At 39.9% G+C, this 25,937-nt stretch overlaps 1 protein-coding gene across 3 annotated transcripts in view; it reads left to right on the top strand.

The window, feature by feature from the left end:
* TESK2 (testis associated actin remodelling kinase 2) overlaps positions 1-25,260 on the top strand; it is a 79,478-nt gene extending 54,218 nt beyond the window's left edge. For all 3 annotated transcript variants that reach the window (XM_051624730.1, XM_051624729.1, XM_051624731.1), the window contains 6 exons: positions 9,772-9,854; positions 11,478-11,553; positions 13,170-13,253; positions 14,364-14,450; positions 18,105-18,240; positions 20,351-25,260. In XM_051624730.1, the coding sequence (XP_051480690.1) occupies positions 9,772-9,854; positions 11,478-11,553; positions 13,170-13,253; positions 14,364-14,450; positions 18,105-18,240; positions 20,351-21,357 (1,473 nt within the window). In that variant the 3' untranslated portion in view covers positions 21,358-25,260. The remainder of the gene's footprint in view (positions 1-9,771; positions 9,855-11,477; positions 11,554-13,169; positions 13,254-14,363; positions 14,451-18,104; positions 18,241-20,350) is intronic.
* The last annotated feature ends 677 nt before the right edge of the window (positions 25,261-25,937 follow it).

The following is a 25,937-nucleotide window of genomic DNA, read 5'->3' as shown; positions in this document are numbered from 1 at the left end:
CAGTAGGAAGAGTGACCTTTCATTAGTAATTCAGCATGAAGTGTTGTCCACAATCCTGATTTATATTTCTTTCATTTCTGCAGTCAGTAAGATTAAGCCAGTTTACCTAAAATTTTCAAGTTTCAAAATTTTCTCCAGAATGATATTTCAGTGGCAGTTTTCAATGGACATATATTTGTTTGAACTGCTTTGGTGACAACTTATTATAAATGTAGTTGGCTGAATTATCATTGATATGGGAGCACTAAGCTCTGTTAACAGATGGCCCCAGTATTCACACTGTGTCTTGCCATCCATAGCAGCCTGTGCTGGGGGCACTGTCCTATTGTTTGGAGGAGGTAGTGAACTAGTTTGTTTAGTGGGGACTTGCAACATGAAAGTCCTCCAAAACTGTTCTTTGGAACACTTAAAATGTCACTTCAATCAAAAGCATCCAGAAGAATGTTATCTTAGCCTAAAAGGAACTATTTTTTAAGATTAAAAATGGCTTTTAGAAATAAAAGACACAGTGCAGTCTGTTTGCAAATGTGAGTGACCACTAGTCCTCCATCCAGTTCTAGTTGTTTTTTTTAAAGTACAGTGTTAAACAGATGAAGGATGTGCATTTAGCCAAGGGGGGAAAAATTATTTCAACTGCTAGGTGAGGGAAGTATTTCAGTGAATTAATAAAATACTTCCTCGGTATCCTTTCAAGTGGAAAGTGCTGAATTCTGCAAGGAAGAATACACTCAAAGCTCAGTTTCAGTCACCTGTAGATACAAGTGTGTAGATACAAGATGCATAAAAATAACTGAGAAGATAATGTGGCATTTCCCCCTACACCCACCCCCCCTTATTTTTAAATTTTTTTTTTTGCCAGTTCAGGATGTATTTTAGCACATTTAAGAGTGGGGAAGTAGAGTTACTGCAAGGAGCCAAAGTAACTAAGGGTAACTCTCTGGCATTTATCATAAACACGTACTGTGATGGCTAGTCATATGAAAATCCATTTCCTGAGACCTCTGTGAATGCCTTTGTTCCAAGCTTTACATAATTGTATGTCATTCTCTGGAGCTGCTCTACCAATGCTTCAATGTTATCTATTGTTGAATGTCAATTGTTTAGAAAACACACCCACTGGGAGGAGTGCCTGATTTCACTGCAATAACAAACTCATTGGTGGCCACAGGAAGTAGTAGTAAGGGTTGTTAAAAAATACCAAGCACCAAACCTTAAGAACCTACTAGCAGTCAAGGTAGATTGGGATGGTTCTTAGCACTAAAGGTATGGTATCGGTGTGGGTCAGATTGGAAGCTGTCAGTATAACCTTTTAAGTCATAGAGTCATAGAATGGTTTGGGTTGGGAGGGACCTTGAAGATCACCTGAATCCAACCCCCCTGCACTGGGACACCTTCCACTAGATCAGCTTGTTCAGAGCCCCATCCAGCTTGTCTTGAATAGTTCCAGGAATGGGACTTGATGTATTCTTTATTTTCCAGTTCTTGGGTGTGTGTTTGGGTTCTTTTTAATGTTTTCTTTGTTTGTTTTATTTCTTGTGGTGATGTATGTACTTGCTTGTTCTGTTTGGGATGGGAAGTAGATGAAACACCTGGCATTAAACACCCAGGTATTTGTGAAATATATTAGTGTATTATTATATTGATTAAGTATACTTTAAATCTGTTGTGCAAATTACTCTCCTTTTGGACAAATGTTTGCCCTGCTGGCTGACTAAGTTGTAAACAAGTCACTTTGTTCCAAAGCAAAAAAACTAAGATGATAACCATAGCAAAAACCAGTCACTGAAATTTTCAGCTGTCAGTGTGGCTTTCAGCTACCACTTGAGGAGATGCCTTGTATGTTACCAGGTTTATACTGATGGTGGTGTCATCTTCATTCTTCTTTGGGAGTAGTCATTGTATGGGCAAGCTGAAGGAAGGTATGATGGGCTCTTTCCTTGGAAGAGAACTTGTGATCTGGACTGGTTAAGGACAGATTCAATACTGTTCTATATTGTCCTTTCTTTGGTAAACTTCAGTAACTGATGTGACAGCTTTATTAATGAAATGAAGACAAAGACAAGGATTTAGACATCTGCAAAAACCAGAACAGACACTGAGTTTGCTGGGGCAGTGAAGGAGGTATTTTTCTAGGAAACTTGCTGTCCTTCTCTAACTATGAACAGAATGAAACAGGGACTTTGTGTGGGAATGTCTCTATGCTTTACCTGTTACACTTAATGCAATAGTCCACTGCAGCTTACCCCTCTAATATGACTAACATTTATTTGGGATTAATTTAGACCTGTACTTCAGGTTTTTTTCCTCTATTCCTGGCAAACCTCTTAATTCCTGCAGCTTCCTGGAGCAGGTGGCGTGAATACATAAAGTTTATTCTATCAGTTATGGCAGCAGGGTTGTTTTGCTCTGACAGTAGTGTTACACATCTCTATGTATTGGATGCACAAAAACTTAAAGAAGAAAAAGTTCCTGACCCCTGCCAACCAAAGATTGAAAAATAAGTGATGTTGACAATTAATATACAACAGGGTCATCTGTCTTCCTAATTGCACCACGTAGAGAGTAGCAGAAGAGCACTGATACTGCAGAAGCCAGGGGGAAGAACGATAGAGAAGAGTAGATGTAGGTCATTATAGTCGATGTGGCAGCCTACAGGGGACGTCAGGCCTGACATCCCACTGGTGCCCTTTCTGGTGCCCTTCCTGCTGCCCTTCTGTCAAAGAGAGAGACAATGTGTGTTATAGAAGAGTGTGCCACCCAGACAGACAGACAGTACTTAACTCATGTTGTTAAGTACTTAAGGCAGCTCTGTCCTTGGGCTCTGGTTTTGGGCTTCTGTAGCTGATAGGGTTCATCTACCCTGATCAACAGCAACAGCCAAACTTGAATCAGTCAGAAGGTAAGAGTGGTCGGGTTGGCTGTTTCCAGCCTGCAGACAGTAGGTGTGTGGGCAGGGTAACTTGCACATTTTGTAAGCCAATAAATGTGGTGCCCTCATTTTTGACTTATCAAAAAGAGATGTATGCAGAGATTGAGCGATAGATGAGTTATGACAACCAGCCTTACTGGATCATTCCCTGACCCCTGTCCACATCACTCCTGCGAATAATTTTTTATGTGCACAAGAAGGATTTGTGTTCTGGGGTCATGAGGATTTTCTTCATCTTTCAGTGATTCTGAGGGGGGGTTGGTTATGAATTTTAACTCTGACAGTTATAGTCATAGAAGATGCAGTCATTAAAACAGAAACACTGGAAGTGTTTCAGTAGGAGTCAGTGGATTGTGGTAAATTTTTTCTTACTTGGTTTTGTACCATTCCATCTTTGTTACCTACAATTAAGTGTTTGGGAAGACATAGGAAAGAAGTGTCAAGTTTGCAAAAAGCAAAGCAAAATCCTTTTGTACCTCGCCCTTCAAAACAAATATCTTGCTACTACACTGAGTTCCTTCAACACCTTGTTTACTCTGTACTTGAATTGTATTCAAATTCTATTCTGGAAACACTGCTTATTTCCTTAACAGTTTATACCAATGACTGTCCTAGTATCAGTGAATTTATTCTTACAGTCTCTCTGAGATGAGGGAGATTAATAAACTCAGCTTTATCAGAACAGATTAAAAGCAAGAATGTTGGTGAATAGTAAGTATGTGTTTTAAGACTTTGTTTGGAGTATTAGGCATTTTACACATGTTTAAGTTCAAGGCAGTGTGCTTACAGACTTCAGGGGTAGTTGGAAGCATTACAGCACTTACAAAATATTCAGGTTTGACCCCTGGAGGCAGAGAAAGCACAAGATCTTTAACAATCTCTAAAAGTTTTTGTTAAACTAGCTTCTTTGTCACAGAATCTTTCTGTGATGCTGAGGAAGGCCAGAATCTGAATCCTGGGGCAACAATGTCTTGACCACAAGACAGAAGACCTTAATTTCCATCCCAGCCTTAATTTTTTCATCTTCTCCCAGCCTTTCTGTCAACCTGTTGCTTCTGTGTCAAGACTGGCCAGAATCCTGAATATAGTGGTTCAAAAATTTTATGTAGGGCCCCAGATAACTGTTAGCATGAACATTGTGTGCACCTAAAGACAGGTGGAAGACTGTGTAATTGGGTAATTAAAGACTTTACCTTAATGCATATGCATAAAGGGAAGAATGAATGTTCTCACAGGAAGTTTTACCACCTTCTGTGCAATATTAGTTTTTTGATGTAGTGTGTTTTGTGCAATTTCCTACCAACTAAAAAATGAAAAAGGCATTACACACTTCATTTGCAGGGTTAGAAGCTTGAGTTTCATGGCAGAGGCGTCTGCAGCTTTAGTAACACAGTAACTAATACATTCAGTATTTGTTATTAGTATTTATTCCTACTGTTAATTAGTATTACTAATATGCATTGGCTGTTTTTGCCACAGAGCAGGAATAGACAGAGTAACAAGAGAGACTCCTTGGCAGTGAGAAGTGAACATCTAGAAGTCTGCCCAATTTTCCAACACTGATTATATCTCCTCTGTGACTATCCAGCCCTTTCTGCTAGAGTACAATGCCAGCCTCCAGTCAGCCCTTTCCTTCTTGTTCAAAGGCTTTTCCTCTTCTTTTCTCTTCCAGTTCCTGCCCTCCAACCTTATTGTTCAATCTCCTTGTCTGGCTGACTGCAGTTACTCTCTTCCTGTTGCTCCTGCTTGATGCTTTATCCGAGCTATCTTTCTACATTCGGGTCTTAGTATGTTCAGCCGTTTCTAGCTCTTCCTCTTTTCTGCTGCTCTCTTCCCCAATCTGTACTGCCCTGCTCCTTTGTTGGTAAATGATGAAGAGAGGCTTAGCAAGCTCCCCCACCAGCTCCCTCAGTACTCCAGGGTGGATTCCATCAGGCTCCCTAGACTTATGCATGTCGAGGTGCAGAAGCAGATACTAATATTTTTTAGGATTTTGAATTTTCATTATTTTAAAATTTGCTTGCAACACATTCTAAGCTTGTTCTCTCAAGCAGCTGAGCTGTTTTAGCTGAACACCCCCTCCCCAAAAACACACTAGCAAAGCTCTTGATTAAAAACAGGCAAAGCCCCCAAAAACCATCTTATAATCAATAGTAGGTTGTAAGCAGTTTTAGGGAACATTGTGATCTCCTTTGGTTATAAGATCTATACAGAATTTCTAATCTTTAGGCCTATAAATCTACACACACATAATGTATGTGTGTGTATTCCTGCCAACATATGCTTCCACTTCACAGTAAATGTGTGATGGCTCACCCTTCTTTCATTGAGAGAGAAGTACTCTGAGTTACTTTGGGACAGAATCATGCATGTAAGCAGTTACTGTGGGTTATCTGATACATCATAAATTCACTGCTTTTGGGTGATATACCCCAGCTTCCTACCTTGTATGCTGTTTGCTTGTCTAACAAGATAGAAAACAAAATAAAACCCAAGCAATGAACAGAACCTTTGTCTGATAGGTCTCAGAACTGCTGCTGTGGTTGTAAGGTCCCCTTTGTGCTAGGGTAAGCTCCTGCCTGGATATGTTGCACTGCAGGGGAGGGCTTGCATTGAAAAAATTAGCTGTTACAGATGATTATTTCTAGTGATAGTCACAATACTTAGCTTTTACTGGTACTTTGGGACCCAAATGGAGCCTGTGCCTTAAACATAATGGTTTTAGTTTCAAAAGTGTATCTAATATTGTAAACTTCCTGTTGTACATTTGTCAGTGGTGTTTCTCCTAGGGGATAGCACTTTAAAAACAGCTGATACCTCTCAATTGGCCTTTAAGTATTTTATTTCAGTAACTGTCATTGGAGGGTTGCAAATGGCACTGCAGTGGCTTTCCAGTATTTTCTGGAATGCAGTAAAATCTGGGATGAGTTTAGCTTGTATGTCATATTGTAAAACGAAGCAATGGGGTTTCTTCTTCTAAGCAACTTATTTTTAACTCTGAAAGTTTTGAGTCTATTTTCATTTTTGTTTATGTAAAAGGGAGAGTAGAATATTGCATTCGTCTTAGTAGGATTATGCTGTGCAAAGCAGATGTTAAGCTCCTGTAACACACAAAGGGGTCTTTATGTTCTTTCACATCTGTCTCTGCATAAACAGCTCTGTTAACTCTTTAGGGCTCAGGTACAGAACTTTTTGCTTCTGTTAAGAGGCTGTCTCAGGAAGGACTGATGGGGTCCCGATTTCAGGGAAAAATACCCTCAAGAACCCAACTGAAGACAAATACTGCCCTCTTTGACTGTGTGAGCTATCAAAGGAAAGAAAGCCCTTGTCTGTAGAGGTCCAAAGAGAAAGCTTGGGAAGATTGTCATGTTTTATGGCCTCACAGCTTATACAAATAGTGCAATAATAAGTCAAAACTGTTTTCTTAAAGCCAGTGTTGTAAAGCTGCTTGACATTTCATTTTGTAGGCAGTTCTTGAGAGGCCTTTTGCACTAGAGAGGTGTTAGAATTCTTGCATCTCTGTGCCAAAATCCATTAATGAAACTTCTTCATACCAAATTGATACACACACATTGTTTTTTTGTAGGAATAGAGAAGTATCACTCTTGTCAGTAGAAGCAGTGCAGTAGGTTCTGTTGTACTTTTCCTTTTAAGATACCACCTCTAGCTTAATTTTAAAAGCTCTTTTCAATGTTTGGTCTCTAGTAAAAGTATGTCCCATTTTTAGTCCTAAGTTGTCTTGGCAGAAGAATGCGAATGTTTAGAAATGCTTTTCATTGAGTGCAAGTCAACTACCAGTGAGCTGTGTTAAGTCACCTTTATATGAATTGCATCTTAAATCTGGTAACTAGCTGTGCTCTGAATTTGGTGCAGTGCTGTGAAGTGGCTTTACTGGGGTGGGAAGGGTGGAAGAGGAGTATGGTGGTGCTGAGGGCTGGCCTTGAACGCTTGGGTCATTTCAGCCCAGAATGAAGCGTTGCCATCTGTACAACTTTGTCCTGAATGAGCAGTACAGTCTTGAAAGGTGACACCTGACCATGTCAATATCTTTAGAAGGGATTTACTACTGATTTTGGTAGGAGTAGTCTTCCATACTTTGTGGGTTCCAGGAAATTGGTGCTTAGCTACATAAAAATTTGCACCAGTTGAATTAAATAAGTTTAGTTTCACTACAGTGAGCATTTGCAGTGACACTGGCTTTTTTTTTTTTTCTTTCCTGGTGCCTATCACCTGCCCATGGCTGATTTCAGTGTGAATAGAAAAGTCACTCTTGTACTGAAATATGTATCCTAATTAATTTAAATTCACACTCAGTGCTTCTTCATTTGCAGACAAAAGACAAGCTTCCACTAATGAGAGAGAATAGTTCAACTTCCTTCTTAGTCATTTAACATTATGCAGCCCACCACAGCAGAACAATTAATTGATCAGTATTTCATAGCAGAAATGTAGCCCTAGGCTTTTTCCTGTTTCCTTGTCATGGTGTACTTGCCTGTCGTGCAAGACCTGTGGACCCCACAGTGATGGAGTGTCTGTTCTGTTTGGTTTCCTGCCCTGAACCAGGAGCCCAGCTTGACTGCAGGCAGCTCCCTCTCATCTGGAAAGGAGCTCTGATCTGTTAGGTAGCATTAATTGGCAGCTAGATTGGATGTGCTATTGAATTAATTTATGATTTATCCAGGAATAATCTACTTGTATAATAGCTCAGTGCTGTACCTGAGAACTGAGATGGTCTGGGGCTTGGCGGGAAGGTAAGATTGTTCAATTAATGCTGTGTTTGCTGTCTAATGGGATGTGATTGTTACTGGTTAAGAAGCTGAAGGAAGGAAAATTTGTTGTCAGGGTGATGATGCATTTAAGCTTCCTTTTGGTATTGAAGCAGCCCTGTAAGTTATTTCAAATCTTCGGGTCAGTAGAAATGTTTCTACAGATTTTTAGTTATGCTGAAAATAGTTGTTAGACTGGATTTAAACATTTCCCTGAAATTGTGGAAATCAGGGGTCATGGGAGAATAACCCTAATACACAAAACCCAGAAAGTAAAATGAACTACTGTGGTCTTGCTACTCAAAGTGAACAAAATGTGAATAGTCAAACGTAATGCATGGAGGAAATCTATATTTTAAACCTAGTTCTTTTATGAATCATAGAGGTCTTTTAAAGAAAATGTCTAATTACAAATCACCTTTAATTGCTGAGAAATCTAAGGGAGAAAATAACCTGATATTTTGCTGCATAAAATAGTATCAGACTTCTTGTACACTGCAAAATTTCTGGTGTCCTTATGGACTTGTTTCTGTGTGGTGTGCAATGAAATTCCCCTTGTCTGAATCATTTGAGTAAGATTTTTCTGAAAAGTTTTATCCTTCTCAGTTCTAAGTCCACTTACAGTGACCAAGTGTTTAAACAGAGGCAAGTTGAATGAATGTACTCTTTGATACAAGACAACAAAGCCCGTAACTGAGAAGCTTTGCTGTTCTTTGGGCAAGCATGGCTGATTTAACTTGGTACATGTTCATGAATCCCCAAACTAACTGTACTTATTATACTTGAGTCATGCTAAACAAATAGAACTTTGCATCTCAGGAGCCCGGCATGTGTTTCAAGAGGCTGGCATGCATTTTCTTTACATGAGTGCAGGAGTGGCTTGCTTAACCTTTTAATTGGCAGGAAGAAAACTCACTTCGTTGCCTGAGCCACAATCATCTCTGAATAATGTAAACAGTGATGACCTGAACTTGATCTTTTAGACAAGAGACTCCCTTTTCTTGGTAGTTGCATTATACAGGCAAGCTAATGCTCTGGGGTAAGTGAGGGGCTTTTGTACATCCAAGCACAATAAAGCTAGAAAGTGTTTCCTGCTGTTTAGCTAATTAATGCAGAGTACCACTCTGTAGGAGTCGGCAGTGGTTTTGCTGCCTGTCACTGCTATTGTACTGCCTGCAGAAGGATACAGAGCAAGGCATGTGGTAAGGAAATTAATTCTCTGTCTTGCTCCACCTATTGCAGGACAGAAAAAACACCTTAGGGAAGTCAGGTATTGATTAATTCGGTGAGAAGTGAAAAGATGTGGTAGTGGAAATGGTCAAAGCATATTTCTCAGAGCTGTAAATAAATAGCAAAAATCAATCAATCAATCAAAAATACTCTGTGTGTGATGTGATGCTGCCAGACCAGAATTGTGTATGTGTCCTTAAATTGCCTCCTCCTGATACTGGAGGGCACATCTAAAAGGAAAAGATTGATAGCTTTTCCCTATCAGGCTTTTCCCTTAAATCACGTTTCGTGATGTAGTGTAGAACAGATAATTTTATTTGAGACTTTAAAAGCACATATAACTTTGTCACATCTTGTATTTTATTATGAAAATCTACAGCGAAGAAGTGAGTTCCTTTTCAGTAGTTAACGTAGAAAAATACACAAAGGCATTTAGAGACTGATCTTGTATTCTAGTCAGGTACAGGCAAATTGTAAAGAGAAAATTTGAAGTGTCATAGTGAACAGCATGTATTGCATACTGCAGCAGTAAGGGAGCTAAATAACCTTAATTCTTCCTAGAATTTAGCTGGGTACGTGCTGCCTGTGGCTGCTTTCTCAGCAAGTTTTAAAGTGGATTATTAACCAAGTTTAAGGCTGTTTGCAGCATCTTAAGTTTGACAGACGTGATTGTGCAGAGGGGGCAGGGAGAGGGGAAAATGGTGGTTGCTTTCAGACAAAAGCTTCTCATAGATGAATGTCTTAGGAACAGTATCTTGTAGTCTTTTTCCAGATTAAAAATAGATAAAACAAATGGTATATGGATTTTATGCTCAAACAATAACTCTTTATTTGTTGTTTTTCCAGAACTGCTTAATAAAACATGATGAGAACGGCTACTCAGCCATAGTGGGAGACTTTGGTTTAGCAGAGAAAATTCCTGATCACAGGTATGTGGACTAAGGAGGTCAGAAACTCTAATGGACTGGGTCATTGAGGCCATGTTGCATTCCAATACAAAATTTGCAAAAGGTATCCTCAGTCTTCAGAGTAGAACTGCAGGTTGAATGACCAAAATGTTCCAGCCTTAATTGCTATCCATTTTGATAGATACAGTGGTGACATTTATTCTTCAAAAATGCTTCAGTGAGTAGAGGATTTACTCAAGCTTTTCAGTAGATTTTCTAAGTAGGTACTTGGGAATTTTGGTTTAAAAAAACTACAGTGAAACACAAAAATACTTTCCAACATTCTGGATGTCCTCTGTTGTTTCCACACAACTTTAATTAGCTTCTTTCCATTTTTATAAAAGATATTTAGTGGCAATCAGTATTATCCCCTTTAACGTCTGGGTTAGTTGTTAAGATCCAGGTTTATAACAATGAGATACTAACATTACTGCCTAACAGTAGTTCACCATTTTTAGTTGCTCTTCCTAGGAAGAAATTATAATTTTAACTCATTTGAAGAATGTACAGGTGACTGTCACAAGCTATTGTCACAATTGGAAATAGTCTTTTTGTCATCCCTCCATTAGGGAGATCAAGGACAAGGATTTCATTGTTCTCTCTGTATATTGACTTGTGCATTTCAGAGTATTCTGACTGTGAAATGTGCTGTCAGATTTTCTCCAGTGTGTGCTTCTGCGTAAAATAAATAAAAGCCTTTTAACTCTTTTCACTACAAAGAAAAGAGTTGATCTCAGCTATGCATTCTTTTTAAACTGCATATATCCTAAAATTGTATCTTGGGAGGTCTGAAGTCTTTCATTAATGTTGATGAAATATTGATCTAAAAGCTTTACAAAGTGACCATTTTAATTTCCCAACTACTGATCAGTGCAGCCAATGTGCATCATGTACACTCCTGTGGGATCTCTACCCTTGAAGGTTCTGAAAGCTTCAGCTGTACTTGTATGAACCCGTCACAGAATCAGGAAGTCGCCACAGATGCCTTCAGGTGGTTTCTTAATACATAGTTTTGAGATGCCCTGAAAAACAGACAGTACAATAATAGCTGAAGTTAAGGTCCCGGTCAATCTTGACTTAAAAAAAAACCCCAAAAATAGTTTCCAAGCAGGCTGTGCTAAATACTTTCATAGCTGTTTATCAGTATGCATATAAGGATGGTTACCTGCATGTTTTCCTGCATAAGTGGATAACTTGATATCTAGCCTGAAATTGATGTCCACTAACCTTTTTGTGTAGATGAAAGAGCCCACTCTGCCAAGAGTGGGAAACTAAAACCATTGAACGCTCATGACCTTAAAATAAAACATTATTTTTTTAAGAAGTGGTCAGGCACTTAGAAACTGGAAATAAAATATGTGCAATTGATTAAAGCTTTCTTTTTTCACCACCTTCTCCTGATATTGAATGTTGCAGTGACTCCAGCAGGAAACAGTGTGAAATTCAGTAGGTTATGGAACCCACTTGTATCAGCTTCTCTCTGGTGAATGTTTCTGCAGATACTTGGAAGTATGGAAAGTTAGTAGCAATGCCTGAACAATTAATGAATGTTTCTTCTCTCTCTCCCTGTCCCCATTTTTCCTTATCTGTTTTGCATCTACATAGTGAGAAATTACCAGTGGTGGGTTCACCCTTTTGGATGGCACCAGAAGTTCTCAGAGATGAACCCTACAATGAAAAGGTGGGTACATGATAAAATTGGACTTTACTTGTCAGATGTTTCTCTTCAATAGCTCTATACAAGATTTAGAAATTCCTTAATACTAGAATTATTATTTTAATTTGTGCCATTGCAGTACTCAGTAGGTCATTCAGACTAAGGGAGAGTGAGAGAAGATGAACTGTTCCCCACATCCTTGAATAGCTACTATTTTTAATTAATGGTGTGGATTCTTATATGGAAATAGAATTCCCTTTAGCATAATTGACTGTTATGCTATTTACATTCTGAAACACCTCGCATGCAGAATGTGGTAATGGTTTGTTGACCTAACACAACTTAACCAAGTCTCACAAGCCATGTAGTGAGGTTGCTTCCTTGACTATTCACTAGTGAAACCTGGGTAGAAGTAAAAGGTCTATATGTAGACCAGTAAAATTATTTTAATTTAAAAAAAAAAAGCCAAAAAAAAAAAAAAGCCATTTCTCAAGGTAAGATACCTGGGTAAGAATGTTCTCCAAAGATACTTCTAAGTTTTCTTATTTGTGGCACTGGGAAATGTTTCTTTCACAGGAGGATCAAATAACTGGATTTTAGAAATAGTATTTTCAATCAAGCTGCTCTTTACACAGGATTTTCTCTCCTATGTGTAACATAGTCTACTTAAGCCCTACAAATGCAGCTTTTCTATGGTAAAAGCCCTGTACTTTTTTATAGCTAGTGGTCAATAATCTGTTTAATTGGTTGTACTTTTTAACTTGCAGGAAAACAGTAGCTACCTCAATAATGAATGCAATAATTACAATTTCAAAGCTCTTTTAAGAGTTCAAATTGACCTAAATTAATCATAATGTACCCAAATCTGTGGTGCTACATTCTTCACTAGGGGTTGGAGGACTAAAGAGGAAGCAGGTCTAATACCTCATGCATGAGAGGTGACACATAAGCCTACCTGTGAGGGATGCTGACTTCTGCTCATGTGTTTTCCTAAATTTTACTGCATGAAAAATTCAGGTGGATGGAAATCTGAGGAACTGTGCAGCTTCAGGGGTAGTCAAATAGGAGATTAGAAAGCATCATGGAAATTTCAATGGATATTAAGGCTGGTATACAGTGTTACTAGGTATCTCAAGCTTTGGGAAAGACACTGTTTTCTCCAGAGGTACTCAACTTGTGGGAAGATAAAAACGTAGTTTTTCTTAAAAACAGCATTAAAGTTCTGGATAATCTGTGATCATGTGTATACCAAACCTGTCTTTCTAACCACAGTGATATATAGGTATGTCATGTTTTGGTTGTGTTTTTAATTACTCCCCTCTATAAGACATCAGATGCAACTTCACCATCCTTTATGCAAGCAAGGATTATTATTTTTTTACACTGCTGAATTAGGAGTGGTTTGCTGGTTTTTCTTAACAATATTATGCTATTTGTGCAACAAGAATGCTTTACTGTGAGCATGTGTTTCTTCACATGCAAAATGTTAGCTATGATGCAGTTGCTTAGTGTTGTAAGGCTGTGGTGTGGATCAGTAGTTTCAAGATAACCACTTGGGGTAAGGAGAAATTCGGTGGCAGATAAGAATGCTGAGTATTCCTAACTTGACCACGTGGCTGTTTATTTTTTTTCTCTCTCAGGCTGATGTGTTCTCCTATGGTATAATTCTGTGTGAGATTATAGCAAGAATACAGGCAGATCCAGACTATCTCCCTCGCACAGAGGTAAGTGGTTATGTTTATTTCATTGGGGGGAGGTGGTAAGTGTGCCATGATAATGGCTGGCCTTTAGAACTTTGGCCCTGCTGCCAGAGATACCATGAATAGGTGTTACATTAAAAATAGCCTGTAAAAGGCTTTTGTTCTGTGCTGTTATTGTAAGGAGCTCCATCGAAGACACATTCACAGAGACTTTGTCCAGCTGCAGTCCTCATGGGAGATCCTTTCTGCCCTTAACTGACAGAAAGTTGAGAGCATTGCAGTGACCTTCCTTTTGCAGAGTGAGGGCTCATGTAGACTTCTTGCCAGGTTCACAGAGCACTGCTGGCACGTTGCATCCGCTGAGCAGCCCCTCATTGTGAAAGGGGCAGGAGCTGTTAGCAGCAGCTAAAATAAGCTCACCCTTTGTTTTGCATAGACTGTATTAAGCACTGTGGATCTGTGCTAGAATTGGCTAATTGAATAAGATACTTCTTACTTCACTTGCCTTTTGGTTGAGTCCCAGCTGCAGGGCAGCTTTTGGCCCTCTATGGAGGATGTTCCAAATTGTCTCTCTGCCTCCAGTTCTGAAAATGCAAAATTTGCTTGGGTCTTGAACTGTAGTAAAGAAGAGATCCTTTTGTTTCTCTGCCCTTTGGATTTATAGAAGTGCATTTAAGGAACTGCATCATTTGTATTACCAGTCCACCATTCACTGAAAAATGAACCATTTTAATTAGTAAATTTTCATCAGAGTGAAGCCTCTGGTTTTATCACAGGCTGTTAATTTCCCCTGTAAAGTCACCATGGTGAAACATCATAGCGTAGGATATTGTTTCCAGATCTACACATGCAACATTTCAAGTGCAATGGGCTGCAGTTGAGTCCAGGAAGAAGGATGGGCTTTGAAGTCAGCTCATTCTCTTAACGGGTATCTTGTATCAAGTAATCCCCACTGGGAAAGCTGCAGTTTGGAGTGTGCATGGTGTTTTCTAAAAATCCTCTGTATGTGGCTGCTGAGAGATGGTGTTCCTGGTTATTCTGATAAATCCACATGAGGACCCCCTGAAAAGAAGATGCTTTGGGCCAGATAGCAGACCTCATCTATATCTCTGTGCTGTGTTTCTTTTTGTACAGAATTTTGGATTAGATTATGATGCCTTCCAGCACATGGTGGGAGACTGTCCCCCTGGCTTCCTCCAGCTGGCCTTCAACTGCTGTAATGTGAGTACTTTACTTGAAGGGGAGAGACCTAAACTGGAGTCCTCTAAATCCCTCTGGCTTTTGAAGACAGAGCTTAAAGCATTTACAGAAGAGACTCAAAGAGCCTACCTATAATAGCAATGTACATTCTAATAACCCAGGAAGTCCCTTGCAGTTTTTATAACCATTCCCTTTCCCTTGCAAAAAGGTCTATCTTGTGTTTTTGCAATTCTGTGTTCTGTCATGCTCAACAAACAGGTCTGGCACACTGAACAGCTTCTTGCCGCCTGCTCAGGCTGATCATAACCAGTTGTATATTATTGACACTGGCTGGCCCTTGGGCTGACAAAATCCAGCTGTTATTGTGTACAGACCTACTGAGCTGTGAAGAAAGAATTGAGTTGTTGTCACAAATGGGACAAACAAATCAAGAACAGGCACTAAACTACTCTAAAGTTTCTATAATCTGCCTTTTGGAAAGCAGGATAAACCTCCACATCCCTAGCCTGTGTTCCAGAAAAACAAACTTGGACCCAAATGATATAATGGCAGTAAGACTATAGCAGTGGAATAAATAGAAGTACATTTTCTGCCAATTATTCAAGTAAAATTCTGATAGTTCTGGATACCTTCATGCTTCCTCAGTGTGAAAACTCAAATGAATTAGGTTTTGTGGGTTATCCCTTAACAGAGGTTGCTAGTACCTTTGTACAGTAAACTAGTTTATACAAAGTAAGAAAACGTGAACTTCCACCAAGTTCTTCTGAAGTTGGGAGTGTTCAGTTTGCACAACTGAAGTTTTTTCAACAAGGAATTGAGGCAACTTCTAAAAATTTTATTGCACAAAACTTTGCCCAGAACTCTACAACGAGGCCATGCTGGGGCCAATACCAACACTGTGTCCAAGAGAGCGTTTGTAAGAAAAGTCTCAGAACAGGCTTTTCTGTTCCTGTTCTTTACTGATTTTTCAGGCTTTGTTTTCATGTCAACACTGCTGCTGAAAGAAGCAGTCTCACCTCTCTGTGCTCTTGATGCTTATGTTTCTCCTGATCTCTCTTTGTATAATACAAATGCACATGCTCACTCAAGGAGGGAGCAGTGTAAAGGTGAGGAAGTGAGCAGGTGGGGGTGATGGCTGCTCTTGACACAAGATAGCATAAATTAATTCTAAAAATATTTGTGAAACATGCTCTGGACAAGCCAATTCTCTGATTTCACCTTAGAACAGCAGAGCTTGCTTCATCAGGACAGTGGTACGTTTGACTCACATTTATTAAGTCTTTTGCCTACATAAGGAGTAAAGGGTTTGGCTAGAGGTAGGATTTGACTTTGGAAATCTCTGCTCCCACCTTTAGGCTCCAGAAATCATATGGCATCCAAACACATGGTGCATGATTCAAGGCAGGTTTTCAGCACTGATGAAATTCAGAGTAGAACTACTCATGAAGAAAGGGAAAGAAACTGATCTTATATGATCATGTAAAAATTTGGTGTGTTCAGAGGAAAAGGATTTTCTCCTACTGATTATTGTCAAATGCTGCTTCCTGTAATGTCTGTTCCCCGAATTGAATTTACTGTCTTGTGATCAAGCCATTTATATGCTGATTTTGTTGTGGGGCATCCTGTAATTCGCTTACCAGTTACCTAGTAGAAGGGGAAAGGTGATGAATAGACAAGGTTTTCTTATATCTTTTTAAGCATGCTGTGCTTTGATAATAGGTGATCTGTGTGATAATTTGCTTTTAGACATGAACTTTTATATAGCTTTTTATTGTTTAATAGGTCAACAAACAGTGTAAACTGTATAGCTCAGCTGATTAGCTGAGCTAATGTGCAAAGCCCTGGGGTTATCTACAGCCAGGAAACATGTTTTATGGCAACCTGAGAAAACCAGTAAAAACTGACATGTATGAGTAGTGGATTAAAATTTCTTTAATTTGCTGTTATAAAGTGGGTTTTGTTGCTTGTGTGTTTCTTGTCGGGTTTTTTTTGGTTGTTTTTTTTTTTTTATAAGCATAGGCAAAGAAGTCTAAAACTTATGGCTCCCCAACAACTATAACCCTACTTGTGCAAATACTTGTAAATGTAATCAACTATGATCATACAAAAAAGCTTACCAGCACCAGCTGAGCTGTGGGCAGCTGCTGTGAGGAAGCAGCTATTCCATCTGAGCAGAATCTGAACTGCTCAGGGCTGAAAGAGGCAAATGTTGCTCTGAGTCATTTTCCATTGCTGCTCTTGTTCTGGATCTTACCTAGCACAAATTGGAATAGCTAGAGAGCTCTTCTTACTTTCTGTAGCTTGCAATAGCTCTATAAGCTTCCCATATTAGTAAGTTTGTCAGAGTACAGAGTGTGTGCTTCAGTGCTGCCCCTGCCCTACTCTTTCAATGAAACAGGGAAAGCAGAAAATTGTTTTCCTATGCCAGGAAATTCCATCTGCTGCATTAGAACAACTTTCTTGCTGCTTTTGAGTTTTCTAAGTGTAATTGATTTGTCTGTTTTTTATTACTGTACAAATGAATGTTTAGCCCTTTGCCCTGTGTTGCTAGAAGGTGTTCTGACATTGCTGATCATACCAGTTCTCTTCAGAATGATCCATCTTGTAGGAACTGCAAGGTGATATCAGGGAGACCTTGGGTTTTTTTTTTGTTTACAAAGCACCACTATTCCCTTTGTACTAGAGGTGAGATGTGTCTGGGCTTGCCTGTTCTGAAATAGACTTTACAGGGCTGGAAACAGGAATCAGGTCAAGCAGAATCTTTTTTAATAGTGTAATGAGGTTAACTTTCAGCTACTGAATTAGCCATTGCCACCTACACTAGTTAAACCAGTAACATGTACACAGGGTCAATGTTCAAAATAATGAAATGCTTTCTAACTTACTATTTAAATGAAGCTTCTTGCCCTCTAGTACAATTTGTGTTGGACTTTGTTTAAAGATCTGTTCATAGGAGGGTGAATACATAAATAGTGATAAGTACAAACTGAATACATGCTGATGACTTGGAGGGGAAGGTATTTTACTTAGGCAAAGATAGATTTTTTTTTTTCTGTTGTATTATTTTGTCAAATTATATAACCAGTCTTTCTTCTTCACAAGACAGACTAGTACGCCAAGCAGTAAGGCTAATTAACAGACACTAAGAGACAACATTTTAAACTTTAAAAATTAGTAGTGTCATTTAAGTGGGTTTTAATTAAAGCCACAGGAGATGATGGAATAATTACTGACTTCTAAAGAATGACATAGCCAAGTTGCTCTGTTTAATCCGTATTCCTTCAGGCACGTTTTAAAATAATATTGATATATAATCTCTGACTGATAACTGGAGCCCAGAAAGAAATCCTTGAACAATGAAAGCTGTTTCAAGCAAACAAAGCAAGCCCTGTCTGAAGCCCTGAATCTAACATATTCCCACCTTTTCAATTTAAAATGTATCTTCCTCATAGGATGTTTACAACTTGATAATTAAATGTGAGAGGTATAATAGACATAAACTGGGTCAGAATACTACTTTTCCCCTGCTTTACTTAGGTTTTTTGCAATAACAGCACACTTCTTAAAAGAGCCTTGAATTTTCTCAGTTCCTTCAGATTGTCCCTCTGTCCACTGTCTAAGTAGAATAGCATGGACAAAGTCACATGAACTTACTTGATTTGTGTGTTTTTGCAGATGGATCCAAAGTTACGTCCTTCATTTGCTGATATTGTCAAAACACTGGAAGAGATTTTAAACCGCCTGAGAAGTGAGGACTTGGAGAGAGAGAGGAAGTTTTTGACCCTTGACAGCAGTGAAAGAAAACCCAAAGGTAGGTGTCTGTATTGTACAAACATTGCCACAGGCTAACAGCAGGAGGGTGCAGTGCTACATATTTTGAAGACTGGTATTCAGCTCTATATGGTATTATTTGCAGATTATTAATTATTTTACTCAAAGCCTAAAAATTATCCTGGAACAATGCTATATACTTTGTACTGCAGCGTCTTTTAGGAAGGAATAGCTGTTTCTTAAAGTGCCTGAAAAGATTCTGCCCAGAAGTTCTTGAGGGAAAATTTAGAGTTCATTTGGGAATGGTTTTGTAAATTGCTAGTAGTGTATGAAAATCCATCAACTTTTGCTTTGTCCCTGCCATACTTAGTGCATATGCTTTGTGTTACATGTAACATTTAGAAGCTTCTTAAATTCCTTCAGGAGGAAGATGCAAATACTTTTGAAATCAGACTGGGGAAAAGATTAATCCCAAATCTGCTTGGGAATTCTGCACGTGTAGGGCTTTCTCTAAAGTCATCTAGTGCCACCTGGTGTGGGGAGCAAACTGCAAGCAATTCTTGTAGGCTGGGGCATATTCTGAGATGGGTATTGTTTATGTTAGTAGACTTCTGGCATTGAAAGCTTAGAGTTCAGTAAAAATAGTTTCTAATGTTGTGTTTATGTCTCAATACACAATAAATACACATCTATCTGTAATGCAGTTACAGACAGAAATCTGTATTGCAAACCGTGTGGAGTTCTCCCACACCTGGAAAGCATCTAAGAGGTGTGAGTCAAGAAGGAAATGTTGTGTATGTTTGGGATTTTTTTTTTTATCGTTGGGTCTATTGCTATTATTGGAGGTTGTTTTGTTTTGTTTTTATTTTTCATTTTCCTGGCATTCTTGCCTTTGGAGTACATGTCAGATTTGCATCTTGTTGCAGAAGTGCTACATGCTGTTCTTTGACTTGTGTAGTCTTTCTTAGTTGGAGTGACTACAGTTTAAACTGTGGCAGTATTTAAAGGGACAAGTGGAAATCCATATGTACTTATTCCAGAAATGGTAATCAAATGGAGATACCACATATTTATATCTGGTATTATTCTACTACAGCTCTTTAGAGACACCTTAGGAGCCAATGGCAGATGCATGTTCCATACACTCAAGGAGTTAGCATTTTTTCTGAAAACTGGAATTTTCTCATCCTGCTCTAGCGATACAGCTTTTATTTATCTATTTGCATGTGTGCACATGCACAAATAAATACACATGCATGTGTGCAACTTTTAAAGTCCTATTCCTTAGAGTCAAACTCTCATATCCCTAGTTTCTATATTGGATCATGTACTGAATGAAGACTGAGATTTGAATTATTTAAACTCTTCATGGTATCAAGAAGGGTATTTATTTTGGTTTTGACTTTTCCCATCAGGGTGAAAAAGTTCAAATTAATTTTACGTTTTTTACTTCCTCTCTTATGGTCAGTACCATCAAGAGCTCTTGAGCAACCTCTGCTGGAAGCTAAGATGATAAATCTAGAAACATGCAAGTTGTTCTCCAGAACCACCCTGTGCCATCTCTGCTGTGTCAGTGTACTGGCAGTGAGGGGATTTGAAGGGGCCATAAAATAGAGTTTCAATAGAAGAGGGAAGGACTTATTAATTCCTACAAAATTTTTCTATAGTTTATTTCCTTTCCTTTTTCTGAAGACAGTATTGTCTTGCCAAACTAGCATCCCCCACAATGTGGGTGGCAAATTTGATCATAAAATGATGATGAAGCAGTCTGGTTTCTCTGCCTAGGGGGAAGTAAGATGGCATTAACTGAAATTGCATTTCCTTAAGTCTTCCAGATGACTTCTAAATAACCTGAGGCATGAGTGAAGAAGAGAGAATATTTTAAATGTACTTTTGACTGCTTTACATTTAAAAGGTTCTGTAGGCAGCGCTGACAAACCTCCACATTTGAAACCAATAGTATGCTGAGGAGAAGGGAATGGTGTCCTTGTGGCTGTGCAGGAACTTGTAAGGAATAGGCAAACGTGCTTATGGAAGATACTTTGGAACATCAGAAATGCAGTTTTTTCTTTACAGTTGTTCTGAAGGCTGTGTGAGTGAACAGGCATGTAGCTCCTTTAAGCTAAGAGTATTTCTTTTCTTCTACTCAGGGTCAATTGAAAAAGGACCAGGAGTAAAACGTCTGAGTTCCCTGGATGATAAGATCCCACCCAAGTCACCCCGTCCACGTCGGAATATCTGGTTGTCACGCAGCCAGTCAGATATCTTCTCCCGCAAGCCTTCCAGGAAGATAAATGTGCAGGACCCTTACTATACACCAAACAAAGGGTTAGGCCGGAAAGTTAATCCCTTCAGTGCCCGGGAGGACCTCAAGGGTGGGAAGATCAAATTCTTTGACATGCCAAGCAAGTCTGTCATCTCGCTGGTGTTTGACTTGCATTCTCCAGAGGCAGGTGGAGGCCTGAAAGCCAGTCAGTCCCAGGTCCGGCAAGCGTATAGCACAGACTGGCAAGAATTTTCCCTTCTTCCTAGGAGGAGATGCAGATCACTTCCACTCTCTCCTGAATTGCCACACAAGGAATATGGCCTGTTTGGGGGACTGTCTTCAACTGTTGGCAGGTGTGACCCAGCCCAGCTGGGTGCAGAGGTTCGGCAAAAACTGAGTAGCAGTAAATATGGTGTGTCAGAGATTCCCCCCTTTCAAGCCAAGCCTCACAGACCAGAATTTTTTCCTGTACCAGGACAAGAAGAGGATATGGACTGTTCAGATGGGCCAGTGGCCCAGGAGGAGAATGGGTTTTGCCCTGTTGAGAACACATGTGGAGATCCAGCATGTAATCAACCATTAGCTCTGACCCAGCCTGAGCCACTATCTTACAAAAAGCTCCCAGTTGAGAATTCAGTGAATTCTGAGAGACATGGCTCCTCACAAGTGTTTGTGGGTTGTCTCCCTTCTGAAGAGATGGAAATAGAAGATGACCTACTGAAAAATACTCTGCTAGAGCCTACAAAGCCTCTGCTCAGTGTTAGTCCTTCCACCAAGCTGAAGAGAGAGGCATGGCCCTTCAGGGAGCAGGATGGGGACAGTCCTGCCCCATTGTCTCAGACCTCCAACATCTCAGCAAGTGGCAGCACACAGTCAACTTGTGACATATGAAGAGAGGGCTCAAACTGAATGTGTCCTTGAGGGAGCAGTTGTTCCCAGTAATTTAAACTCTGTTTTTCTATAGTGCTGGGCTTCACATTCAAAAGAGGCTCAGCAGATGGTAGAAACTGGCTGTCAAACAAGTACCTGCAGACAGTGTCTGGAGAGACTGATTATTTTAACTTTATTTCCAACTGTGCTTATTCCCTTCCCTGATTTGCATTAGGAGAGGGAACTACTCCAGCCAGAATGGCCGTGTGGGCCCCAGTGTCCTTCCAAGAGGCAGCAGCCAGATCAGGCACCATGTAAACAGTTCAACCTGGATTCTAGCATGGAGCATGTCAAGGCCTTAAGCTCCATGTTGTGTAGAAAAAGTGACCTGTAGCTTTTCCCTCTTCCTCTGACCAGCTGCTCTAAACCATTGCAGATCCTGCAGAGCCTGTTTTAGAAAGGGGCACAGAGATCTTTCAGAGCTCTGTTGAGCTGACAGGAATGCTCTGTGGTCCCAGAGCTGCTGGGAATGCTGTTGCAGCATTAAACAAGCTCTCTTTTTTTTTTTTTCTTTTTTTTCTTTTTTTTTTTCCCAAAAGCAGCAAAAACAAAGCCCCTCACGCTGGTCACAATTTGCAGGCTGAATCACATGACAAGTCTTTTGTGATTAACAAGAAGAATCTGTTCCCTGGTGTTTCATTTTCCCATGGGATTTGGTAATGATGTATAATACATTAATGCAGGGAAGCAGGGTATGGTAAGCACCGCTCTCCTCCTTGCACAGCTCTTCATGAACCTGAACCCAGATGTGGAGGAAGATTTACCCAGAGCACAAGAGGGGAGCCATATTCCAGGCACTGTCATTTCTGGGCTTCTGAAGAAACTGCCACTGAAAGTACCAGTTGTACTGAGCTTTTTAGGGGTGTGGCCTCTTATCTCTGAAGAGCTGAACAGACATCACCATCTGTTTCTGCAGAATTGTTCAGTACAGTATCTAGATCACTGTTGACTATTGCCACTAAGCTAGAAGGGTCACTTTCACCTGCCTCTCTGGTATCACATCCTATCTCATTGATATCACTGCAGTAATGATGGCTCCTTATTTAAAACTAGACTGCTTGATAGAGGACAGGGGTCCCCTGCCCAGGGGATGTTATCAGCACTGTTGCAGCCACTCAAGTGCTCTTGGAGGAGGATAGACAGTAGACCCACAGAAAGGCTTTAAATTGTCAAACTGAAGAAAATTAGCTTGTCCCAAATTAACTTTTTTTTTCTCCTACAGAAAGAAGCTCTTGTCTTCATTGGCTTCTCTTGTCACTGAATAGCGTGATCTTTTTTCTAGCTTGTGTTGGGTTTTTTGTGTTGTTGTTTTTTTTTCTTCCTTCCACCAGCAGGTACATGTGAAAAAGCAGTGGCTTAAGCTCTAATACTACTTGCTGGAACCCACATCAGAGATTCCTGCTCTTGGAGGTGATTCATGGGAAAGCTTGCTCTGTGATGATGTTTGTGTAACATCCTGCCTTTCCCACTATCATTATCTCAAGAACATGGGTGGGTTTTTTAATATTTTTTTTTTTGTAACCTATATTATCATTCCTGAGGTATGGATTGCATGCCTGCTTAGCCTGATGGGGATGCAGTGGAGACCAGAATGTCACCCTGGTAGCCTGTTACATTCTCTTCCTGCTCTCTTGTAAGGATGGAAAATGTAAGCTAGTCTCTGACAGAAGCAAGACTATTCCTACTCTTCTCCTATCTCAAGAAAAGGTTGAAAGAGAAAGCCTTAGTTCTTTCTTGGCTGAGAATGCTTATCTTTCCAGAGGTGTGGGTAACTATACAATTATTACTTCCTCTTGTGAAATAAGTACTAATCTGAGCAGCAGTAATCCCTTTGCAGTGGTTGTGAAGAATTAAGTAAGAAACCTGGTGTTGCTTAGCACAAGCCACGTCAGATTAGACAGCTGTTAGCAGTTTGAAAGAGAAAATGCCTGTCTTTACCAAGATCACCCCTTTTGGCTCACACCTCTCTGCCTCGCAAAGGTGCTGGTCTGTAGAGCAGTCTGTCTTCTCTCCTGTCTGCAGGGCTGGTGTCTGCTGAGTGCAGAGCAGCTTGTGTGGCCGGCGCTGTGTGTGCAGTTTCCTCAGGGGACAGGGGAGCAGTCAGCAGAACTCAACTGCCTGGTGCCTGTTGTTTTTTTTTTTGCCTTTTTTTTTTTAAATCTTTTTATGTTTTATACAGTTGTAATCTTTTGGGAGGGAAACCATCAGCACCAGCGTCTCTTGTCACAAGGCGCGTTTTGGTGCGTGGCTTCAGACATACAAGCAATAATGAGGAATGGTTGACTTCTGGATCACCAAGCTGCAAGGAAGCTGTCCAGCCTCCAACAGCTGCTTGCAGCCTCCTCAGAGAGCACACACACACCTCTGGCTGCTCTGTGGCTTCCATTAGCCCTGGCTGTCAGCACTGACACCTCATCATGAAGGCCTGTTGCCCTCTGTGACACTGACTGCAAAGCCTGTGCAGTCAGGCTGTGGGTACCTCCATGGCACCCGTCCCAGTGACCTCATCTATTTTCTTACACCACTGTCTCTTAAGATGTTTCCCTGTCCTCAGTAGCTCTCTCAGAAGGCATCATGGCTCTCAAATTTAATGTTCTTAAATGTGCACTCTAAGCACAGCCAGCTGACCTGCATAGGGCACATCTGTCCACTTTTCTAGCTCTTTGTACTGAGGTGGAGATGTCAGAAAGAGAAATGGGAAGGAATAGTGTGGCTCAGGCCTTTCCTGGATTTGTGGTCTGCATGGGAAGGAGGCATGTGTACAAAAAACAGCAAAGTGCTTGCTAAAAAATGGTATTTCCAAGGGTCTTGATGCAGTTGGGACTCACTACATCTTTGGTTGTGTAAAGCTGAATCTAGGTTGCACCTAGCAAATACTCCTAGGTTTTCTGCCTACCTGAGGGTGCTTTTCTACTGGGGGCCATTTTCTGACAGCTACTGATGAACATGAACGCAGACATGCAGTCAGCAAACTCCTTGCTTTATAGTGATGTGACAGAGTTTTATTGTGATTGGATTTTATCATGATTTTTTACTTTCCTACGGGAGCAATTCTTGCTCTTTTAAAACACTTTCTACACATTGCTAAGTTTCCTGAAGAGATCAAAAACGTTTTTAATTCACTTTCAATCTTCCTACTTAGAATTCATTTAAATGTCTGTTATAAGCTATTTTTGTTGTGGTTGCAGGTTGATGAAATGCAAGAGGATGCATGTGAGTTGCTGCCCCTCAAGAGCAGTGCAGACAAGGGGCTGTCATAGACTTACACTTACTGGAGAGGCATTGATGTACGATGTGTAACAGAACATTGGTATTTTTTGCCAGTACAACTAAAGACACTTGAATAATTCCTGTTTGCACTTAACGCTATTGTTTATATTGCATGTCACTACATTTCTATGCAAAACAAATAACCTTTTTTTTTTTTAGGAGGAGGGGCAGCCAGATATTTGATTAAGTATAAAGATCTTTGCGAGATGATCTATTTTCGTATTTATGAAGGAGTTTTACGTCTTAATATTTTGCAGTCTGTAAATAGCTCAACTTGTAATTAAAGGCTTAGGAAGAAGTTTGTAGCCTGTGTATAATAGTAAGTTAACACTGCCAGAAAAAAAATCTTTGCAAAACAACTTTTCTAATATTGTGGGTATTTATGAATATGTAAAGAAAGCACGTTTTGTTTTTATGTTGATTGACTTCTGGCTTTTTTTTTTTTGAACGATAGAAATGGTGTATGTTTTATTGGAACTGCAATAAGAAGTAACCAAAGATGAATCCAGTTAAATATTTTCATAATTTTTTCTTGGTCAGGTTTTGTAAACTTTCCCAACTTGCTTTCAAAATAAAAATAAAATCAAGGCCTGAGTCTTGTGATTAAGAGAGCAACTCTAGGTTGAAAAAAAGCTGGCTCAAAGGCTTAGTTCAGTTCTGGATGACAGGAATACCTGGCTTGAGATCGTATTCACTGTTAGTGCTGAATTATAACCAGGGAGAACTGTCATCCATATTCAGTATTATTTATCTCCTGCATCTTACTGAAGTGTCACACTATTAAATCCATAAGACTCAATAACTTTTTCTGCTCTGCATCATGGCACTCTGAAGAGTAGGCAGTGACTGTGACTGACAAAAGAAGATGGCTTTTGATGGCACTCAGCCTGCCCTCCACTAGCCCTTCAGAATAGCTTCAGTGGCACAGGAAGCAGTGCAGTTTAAGGAGACCATAGGAAATAATTTTTATGAGGGTTACAGGGAATTACCCTACCAGCAGTGACTGAAAGCAGGAACGCTTGACTAAACATTCATAAAAATGTATGCTTTGCCTGAAGAGCTACCCTGCTTTCAGCTGGTGTCTGGCAGAACCATCACATCTTCCTCCAGTGACTGTTGATCACGTTTTCCATCAAGCTGGTTGTATGGGTCAGCAGCTTGTTGGAGGTTTCAGATGTGTTTTGTAGTTAAGACTTTTAGCTTTAGCATATGTTCCTTTTGGAAAGGTTTTTCCCCACCCTAAACCATTAGGTTAAGTGGCAGCATGTAAA

This window comes from Apus apus, chromosome 7, assembly GCF_020740795.1.
Source record: "Apus apus isolate bApuApu2 chromosome 7, bApuApu2.pri.cur, whole genome shotgun sequence".
Taxonomy (NCBI): Eukaryota; Metazoa; Chordata; class Aves; order Apodiformes; family Apodidae; genus Apus; species Apus apus.
The sequence above is the reverse complement of the archived record's forward strand: the minus strand, read 5'-3'. Positions and strand labels throughout refer to the sequence as shown.